Source organism: Monopterus albus, unplaced genomic scaffold (genome assembly GCF_001952655.1).
Source record: "Monopterus albus unplaced genomic scaffold, M_albus_1.0 scaffold343.1, whole genome shotgun sequence".
Taxonomy (NCBI): domain Eukaryota; kingdom Metazoa; phylum Chordata; class Actinopteri; order Synbranchiformes; family Synbranchidae; genus Monopterus; species Monopterus albus.
In genome coordinates, this window is record NW_018128223.1 from 328,378 (window position 1) to 337,762 (window position 9,385).

General features: G+C 38.5%; 1 protein-coding gene across 1 annotated transcript; it reads left to right on the forward strand.

Moving 5' to 3' along the window:
• The first annotated feature begins 437 nt into the window (after positions 1-437).
• nrros (negative regulator of reactive oxygen species) lies at positions 438-8,310 on the forward strand. Its single transcript, XM_020625010.1, has 3 exons — positions 438-603; positions 2,376-2,490; positions 4,601-8,310. The coding sequence occupies exons 2-3, from the start codon at positions 2,389-2,391 to the stop codon at positions 6,545-6,547; spliced, it is 2,049 nt and encodes a 682-aa protein (XP_020480666.1). The 5' UTR covers positions 438-603; positions 2,376-2,388; the 3' UTR covers positions 6,548-8,310.
• The last annotated feature ends 1,075 nt before the right edge of the window (positions 8,311-9,385 follow it).

A 9,385-nucleotide genomic window follows, 5' to 3' on the forward strand; every position in this document is an offset into this window, starting at 1 on the left:
ATTTTACTATGATATGATTTGTGCTGCCTATTAATTTTTCTGATCCTTTGTATTATGTTATTTGGTCTAGAAGCGTTGTGAACAGAACATATAGCTGATTGTCTCTGTGTGTGCAAGTGTTTTGTAATGCTGTTGCAGTGACAGTCCGAAAATCAGGCAGGAAGGGTGTGTGTGTTGAGTGGTTTCCTTTCTAGTAGCTTGGCTGATCAGAATGAGCCGAAGGTGTGAAGGGTGTGTTCTTGCTGGGTTTTTGCGGTAGCAGTTGTGCTACCAAACTTAGTTGCCTGCACAACAACATTACTGTCATAGGCTTGTGAAGAAAAAAGTAGCACTGCTGGCTGAAAACTGTAGAGCCTGCACTCGCCTTCCTGTGGCCCTGGGCTTGAGAACCTCTTTCTGATTGCAGCTTGTCCATGTGACTAGGTTTCCGTTGCCTGCCTGCTTCCGTGAATAGTAAAAAGAGGCATCAGTGCAGCAGTATAAGCAGAGGAAGGCAGCTGAACTTTACACATGAGAATATGCTCAGTGAACAGCAAGTCAACCAGTGATACGGTCTGGGGATCAACCAACAGTGGCTTAGGAAATCCACACGCAACCACCAGAGTAAGTAAAGGCACTGTGCATTAAGCTAGTACTACAGTGTGCACTACTACTGTGACTGCTACAAGAAGCACACTGCATGCTTTGTGTAAATTTAGGATGATAAATGATGTAATTTGTCTTTTATCTATAACTAATATTATCTCTGCATATGTATATAAATATCAAAACTTTCTAAAACAGCCTTTCATTGAGGAAACTGAGCTCTATCATCCATCTATTGTAACATAGCTTAGGATATGAGGAAAATAACTGGCTCAAAAGCATGAAAAGGTGTTAGCTGGTACTCAATCATAACAAATTAAGTGGAAAATTTAAAGTAAAAATCTGAGCGAAAATCTTCACTGACAGTGAAAACCTTTTAGAGATGAAGGCAGTGCCGAAAAGTAATTAAGTACTGTACGGAGGTACTTTAAATGAGTATTTCCATTTTTTGTTATTCCCCTACTCCACTACATGTCAGAGCCAAATCTTTGACTGCACCACATTCCTCTGACAGCTTCAGCTATTGTTGAGAGTAAAGACTGAGATTTTAGATGTAAATAACATATGAGCATATAAGAGACACAGTATTAATAGAATATAAACCTGTTCGTCATGTTTTCAGGTGTCTGTTAGCTGTTGGAGATATTTCCCCTCAAAACTCTCAGATAGTTTCTTTTATAGAACTATGACAGTATGTTCACACCTACTGATTCAAGGTAGCTAGCTGTGTCTGGCCTTCAGTGAATCTGGGGGTGTGTTGTGTTGAGCACAGTTTATATACTCTGCTCTGAGTGGACTCTTGTTTTCTGACATATTCACTGTACATACTACAACATATGTCCATGTTTTGTTTCCACCATCGTTTTTCCTGTTCACGTCCCACCAACTCTTTAAAGACACATCGCAGAGAACTAGGAAGCTGGAGTCTGTGACAATAACTTGTTTCCATCTTGTTTAAAATTCATGTAGTGGAGAGAACAGTAAAAAAAACATACAACAGCTGTGCTTCACTTTCCACTGGAATCAAGATGGCCCTCGCCTGCCTGTTGCCCACATGTGTCAGAGGATATACACACGTGCACGCATATATACACACACATACGCACACACAATTTGTTCTTTTCTCTCTCACATGAATCAATTGATGATCTCAAATTTATCTGGTGACCCTTTGGAGGGGCCTTTTCCCTAGGTTAATAAGCAGTGGTTAAAATAGCGAACTGCATATAAACTGGTTAAAACTAGCTCCACCTCAGGCAGCTACAGTGGGATGCTGTTTATATATTGATGCATCAGTATGAACAATTGAATAATGTCATATGTAATGTTATATCACTCACAAGGGGCCATTTTCTGCAGGATGACTACTTTAACTTTCAATACTTCTAGTCATTTTGCTGAACATGTAATGGAATGACTTTACATTGTGGTACTTCTGCTTTTGTTGAAGTTAAAGAGCTGAGCACTTCTACCACCACTGGGTGTATACACTGATCAGCCACTACAGGGTCAGAGTGCCCATGCTGACCACTGTGTGTGTCCATCTGGCACTATGACTTTCACACTGCCTCAGCTGTTTTGATAATCCACTTATGGCAAATAAATTGATTTCCACAGTTATTCATAAACAGAGGGTATATTTTAAGACATGGTGCTTATTTCATGATACCAGGCCAGTCGTCATGTGAAAATCACAATACCGGTGTTTTCATAAGCTTTAAAGAGTATAGGACTCAATAAAAGTTCATTAAACATCATATTTCTCTCTTCTTCTGCCATTTCGTCAACAGCAAGGATGTCAAAATGCCATTCCACAGGCTCACCCCCATTCTGCTTTGCCTGTTACCCATGTGGGTGATCCTGACAGCAGTCTCAGGCCATCCACAACACAGCCAATGTCAGCTGGTAAGATGTCTCTCTTGTCCTCAGCTCTGCTCGAAAGCCCATTATAAAATAAAATGAGTAGGATGTGATGAAGAGTGCACAACTTGTGTGTGATCTTTATGAATTTTGTATTGTATAATATTGTACCTGTAAAGGACAAACTTATATGTACAATTTTGATAATAGATGACTTTTTAAAAAACCTTTTTATTATCACTATGACACTCTGATGCTCTGAAGCTGAATTTAGTGCACATCAGATGTGTACATATGATCTGGGAACTGAGACTAAAATCTACTTCATATGCAGGAAATGACATGTTCATGTCAAAACTGATGAAGCCTCTTGGATGAGAGGTGAAACGTCTTCGACCTAGAAATCTAGTCCAGTTGATTTTTTCTAAGTTTTTTTCAGAGATGTTATATGCTGTGATATTTTTCATCTTGTCTCACTGGGGAGGCAAAGTGATTAATTTACCAAGTAACCCATAAATGTTGCTAGTCAGATGTACTGTACATGACAGAATTCGTAGTCGTTTTTACACTAATACCACCCACTTTCTAATAACATGTAAGGTCTATGGTTTGTCTTTGCTTGTCTTTGATTAAGGGACATCTTCATGGACATCTGAAATACAATTACCCTTTATTAACGACTTACTTTCTAAAAACTCATTGTTTGCCCTAGCAGACTCTTTTAGTTGCTGATCATTATGATTTGGTGTGAAGGCTTGGTAAAGCTCTCTTATTAATGGTTTTATGTACTATAATGATATGTGATAAGACAAATTTAAAAAAACTATAAATGATGCTTTTGGGGAAAAATGTACACAATCAACTTAACATCTTAAATTGTAATCAATTTAAAAGACAAAATGCTAATGGATATGTTTAAAACCATAAAGATCATTTTTGAAACGTCCATGTGGAGCAGTAATGGAGAAAGTATTCCGATTCTTTAAGTAAAAATACTAATCATTTCATCTCCAATTGTATATCCTGTTTAATCTATACCAAGCATCAAATTTGATAAAGTTTTAAAAACTGTCAGACTGTAGTGCAGTAAAAGGTACATTTCCCTCCAAAATACAGCAGAATACAAGAACAAGTGCTATGAAAAGATAATACTGAAATAAAATACCTAAAATTTGTACTTAAGTACAAATTTTAGGTATAATACTTGAGTAAATATACTTACACTCCTCCACTGCATTTTGAACAGCCAGCTAGAATGAGAGCAACAAGATCACAGCCCCACTACATTAGCTACAGTGTTAGTTTGAGATAAATGCTACTGCTGGTAAGCTAACAAAGACAGCAGCTCAGTGTAGGATCCATTTAAAAATTTTACCCATGACTTATAGAGCACTAAATGGCTCAGCTCCTCCTTATATCCTGGAACTCTTACATCTGTGTGCTACCACCGGGTCACTTAGGTCTAAGGACCAGTAGTTCAGGTTAAAAATAAGAGGAGAGTGAGCTCATACCATTATATATCCAAATGGCATAGACTCTCCCCACTTTTAAAGGCCAACTCAAAACTCACCTTTAGTCTCTTGCTTTTAGTTCACAGACCTCTTTAACTGCCTGTAATTTTGTTCTAGGGCTGTGTTTTATATATGCCCTTTGGCTTTATTGTATGTAAAGCACCTTGGCCAACAACTGGCAGGTATGTTTACCATGTTGAAAATCTTAAGTTAGCCATTTAACAGCAATTACCTTTTACAAATTAAAACTGAAGCAGGTATCCTGTCATAATCCTTGACTATGTGCAGTACATTTCATGACTGTTCATATGATAGTTGTTGAAATACTTCTTTCTGGACCAAGTGGTAGATGGCTGACAACTAAGAAACAATTCTCAAGTTAGATTCATTGATATATAAGAAATAAAAAGTGCTTCACAAAATGAAGTTAAGCTGATGAAACAGTTATTTCAGTTATGTTTTTTCCCTGAACATGATAAAACAGTTGATGAGATTAAAAAGGGACAAGAATGTATGTGAACTGCAGGTCTGCACTCAAAGATAACCAGTTTCTAAGATTTCTAAAAGGCCTGAATATTTCTCTCCCACAAAGAAATATACAAAAAGATAAATGTTAAAATTATGTACCCTTCATTTTTCTGCAGATACAAAGAACAGCTCTCTGCAACCATGGCAAGCTCTCCTTTGTGCCATCAGGATTACCAGGCCACATAGAGGAGCTACAGCTCAACTATAATCACATCCAAACACTACAGGACAACTCTCTTCTCCATTACCCCTCATTAAACACCTTGAGCTTAGCTTGTAACAGTTTGGAGAAAATAGAATCAAACACTTTTCAAGACTTAAAGTTAGAAAGCCTGAATTTAGCAAATAACAATCTTTATATTGGGTACACAGAAACCCAGCATGCATTAAAGAAGCTACTTAGTATTAGAACTCTAGATCTTTCTGAGAATATACTTAATGATGAAATGGCCGCCACTCTCCTTCAAAATCTGACATCTTTAGAGTACCTCAATCTTTCTGGAAACCTTTTGCAGAGACTCGATGAGACCTCCTTCAGGGATCTCCACCAGCTCAAAGAACTCAACCTGCAGAGGAACATCCTGTTTGAGATTGATGCCGCCTTTGACAGCAATCCCAAGCTCCAACGGCTCAACTTAGCCTTTAATTATCTGCCTTGCCTGATTGATTTCCACATGACTCAGCTGGTGGTCCTCAATGCCAGCCACAACTTCATTGAGTGGTTCATCTCCAGACAGGACCTCAATGACACTTTCCAGCTAGAGACACTTGATCTGTCTGATAACAAACTGCTATTCTTTCCCTTCTTGCCCAATCAGAGTCACTTAAAGAACCTTTACCTGTCTCACAACAGCATTAGGTTCTATGGACACTTGTCAAATAACACCATATTGCCTAACTGGACTACAACTGTTGAGTTCTACAACCTGAAGAAGTACAGGAGTAACATGACTGCCATGTTGTGGAATGACAGTCTTCATGGTGACATCTCCTCCCTAGAGATTTTAGATCTAAGAGGTAACAAGGTGGACTATTTCCCTGAAGGATTCATGCAGAAAATGTCAATGCTGTCCAGACTTCTAATGTGCACAAACTGTCTGGAAACCTTAAATCTAACTTCTGAACAGTTCTCTGGCAGCTTGTACGAGTTGGACGTTAGCAATAACAGGCTGAAACAGATTGTAGCAGATGAAGGTACGCTGACCACTCTTGGAAATCTGACATACTTTAACCTGAGTCTGAATGATCTTGAGTGGTTACCCTCAAGATTATTTTACTCACTGCCAAGCCTCAGGTCAGTGGATCTCAGCTATAACCACATTGACATTTGTCTCTCGGAAGAAGCTGAGATCAGTAGAGATACAAGTTCTTCTTGTGTGGATTGGAGAAACACTGTACTTCTAAAGCAGCTTTACCTTAAAGGATGCAACCTTGAAAGAATGCCATCATCTGCATTTGCAGGGTTGTCGCTAACACACTTAGAACTGTCCGATAATCCAGGACTCATTGTCCAGCATTCTATAAAGAGCCTCAGCAGAACTTTACAGCATCTAGGTTTAGGAAACACTCACATACAAGACTTAGACTTTTCCCCTTTCCAAAGTCTGAAATATTTAAACATGTCAAGAAACTCTCTTACCCATCTTCCTCTTTCACTCCTAAATCTTGACCTGAAAGTGCTTGATGTGAGGGACAACAGACTGTCCACTATCCCCTCAGATCAAGCTAACATGTTGGCCCCTAAACTGCACACTGTATTCCTTACAGGAAATCCATTCAACTGCTGCCAAACCGAATGGTTCAAAACATTTAAAACAATCAATATGGTTGGACAATCGGAAATTGAATGTGAGGATCTCTTCCAAACGACACACAGGGTGGAGCACCTCAAGTCATTTTTGTGTTTAGAAAACGATGGGGAATCTATGCTCTGGTACATTCTGCTTTTTGTACCCATCTGCCTTTCTTTTGTGGGAATTTCAGTAATAATCCTCTTCACCTTCAAGTCCAAAATGCTTAAAAAATCAATCAAAAAGAAGTGTCTGAAGCCCACCTCTTACTAATACTTTATAAACCCTGAAGAAAATGTCTTTTGTATTTCACTGTAAACTGTCTACATTCATGAAGAACAATTTAAACAGATTCTACTCACGTTTTCATACAGATGTGTTTTGTTCAGCTAAAAACCAGATCCTAATCCTAATGTAAAAATTAGTTTGTATTTTTGTGAGTACGCGTGTATGAACATATGCAGAAGTAATGTGATGCAAGCCTTTGCTATAAGCAGCAGAGGAAACATGAAATTTCCTGTTTTGCTAAGATGTGCAGCAACTGCCCAGTTGTGTATTTCAAAGCGGAGGGGTTTGAGGTTTTCTTCCCATTAGTGAGACTCAGATGCAACATCAACTTGAAATTCCAAACTGTCAGTACTCACAAAGACTTTGTTTGGAGCCACATACTGGTATTCGCTAATCTATTCTGCCATGCACTTGGCAAAAAAGCAGTTACAGGATAATTAAGTAAGTCTTTACAAATATATAAGGAGTATGGACAGCATCAGCATTGTATAGCTCAGAGGGGAACATCAGTGGATTTCTCATTACCTTTGTATGTGCAGTGTTGTTCAGGAGCGGGCAGGCCGATAGATCAGTGTGTTATCTGTGCAGAGTGCCAGAGGCCTAACCAGAAAGTAACCAAAATACCACTGTGGTGATGCTCGGGGTCATGGTGGTTGGAACATAAAAAAGAAACTGAGTGAAGTCTTGCTAAAACTTTGAAATGCCATCATTTGTACATATTTTACAGTAGAAAGTTGCCAGTCAAAGTATCAGAATATGGATGTTATATACGAATGAGGGTTTGTTGTTGTAGCCCTGCGATGGACTAGCAGCCTGTCCAGGGTGTCCCCCGCCTCTCGCCCGATGCCAGCTGGGATTGGCTCCAGCCCCACCCGCGACCCCATTTGGGACGAAGCGGTGTAGATAATGGATGGATGGTTTGTTGTTGTAGCCCAGGGAGGATTAGTTTTATGCAAATAGGTTTTTTAAAAAGTGGAAAAAGACAGAGCAGCAGTTGACAAGAATTTAAGGCTGAAGCTTTTATGATTTCTACAAACCACCACATGTAATGTAAACAATGACTGCACTTCTGGATTCATTTTAACTAGCATCTTCAAAACAGAGCATCTACTTTATAACAAAACTACTAGCAGACATGGAGTTTAAGGGTGCAAATTGAGGCTTTCAGTTTCAATAGGGAGATTAGCAGCAGTCTGCCTAAAGCAAAGATATCTGGGTAACTTACTGGATGCAAGAAGTGGACCCAGAGTGATGACACACAACTGCTGTCCTAACAAAACAACTTATAGAGTGTGATCACACTGGGGAAACAATTTGAACCTAAAGAAGCATCATTAGCAGAAGGCACCTTGACACAGACTGTTGGCCAAGAGAAATTTCACTTGATTACTCAGTTATATTAGGTCAGAAGTTAAAACGCAGCCATTTAAAATACGTTAGAGGGCATTAAGACAACATGGCAGCCAAATCCTGACTTGACTTTGTAGCTAGCATAACATGGTGTATAATTTTCATTATGCAGCTGGACAAGCCATATTCAAAGGTAACCCGGTACCCAAATCAGTGAAATGATCTGAGGGATTGTGAGATGATTAAAGGGAAAGAAAATTCAGCTACTCATATTTGTTGTCAATATTTTTAATATTCTGATCGTTATTGTAAAATATTTGATCTTTTTTTTTCTTGCTGGGCCCCTAGAATCATTATTTCAATGAAACCAGCTGGGAAATTTTGGGGGGAAGGTCTCCAACAACAGGTTTATATTCTGATAATAGTGTTTTTCATTTGCTTTAACAGGATTATATTATATTTTATATTTAGAATCTCACTCTTTATACTAACTAGTGGTTAAAGCTGTCAGATCAACACAGTACTTTAAAAGTATATTTCCCTCTAAGATGTAATGTAGTAGTACTATAAAATGGAAATACTAAAGTATCTCGAAATAGTAGCTCAGTATTTGAGTAAATGTAGTTACTTTAGTTATTTTCCACCAGTGTACTTGTAGTATGTATGAATTAAAATTGGCACAAACTGCACTTGAGTCTAAAAATGACATTTTATTCAGTAGCTATTTAGAGATGTGGTTTTTCCATTCAAAGATACAAACGTGAAATTCACAGTGGCACTTGAGGAAAAGTCAGGAGATAACAAAAGTCATTAAGTTTTATCCTCTGAGCAACATAAAAATACAACATTTCATATCTGTCTAATTTTCACACTTGTTAAAAGTGACAGACCAATTGACTAGCTGACACACAAACTGAATCTATAGTCAGTACATAAAGTTTCCGACCCTTTCAAGTTTTCCACATTTCATTGTTTCGCAACCATGCTAATGCTCGGTGCCTGGTTCTCTCCACACACACACACCATTGGGAATTGTGGCCAAATAGCTGTCTTTGTTTCATCTTACCAGAGGATTTTGCTTCTCATGGTCTGAGAGTCCTTCAAGTGCCTCTTGGCAAACTCCCAGCAGGCCGTCATGGCCTTTTAGTGAGGAATGGCTTTCGTCTGGCTGCTCTACCATAGAGGCCTGATTGGTGGAGTGCACCTGCAGGGTAACCTGCAAAAAGGATTTGTAACGGGTAAAAAAAAATGTTTATATTAACAGGTACAGGCAAGGGTAAATATACACTACATGCGGGCGGTTATCTGGTGAAATAATTAAAATTTTAGAAATAAATGTGAAACTTCTTTTATCTTATATCTAACTCTGCATATATTTATCAAGGCTAAATAACAAATAACATGTTGTGTGAAGACCACAATTTGACTGCTAAAGTCATGTTCAGCTAACAGGCTGTCAATCAGACATCAACA

Bases quoted from the DNA above. Each gene is read 5' to 3' on its own strand.
- nrros (XM_020625010.1), top strand. From the start codon at position 2,389: ATGCCATTCCACAGGCTCACCCCCATTCTGCTTTGCCTGTTACCCATG. The intron at 2,491-4,600 runs GTAAGATGTCTC...ATTTTTCTGCAG, and splicing joins AACACAGCCAATGTCAGCTG to ATACAAAGAACAGCTCTCTG.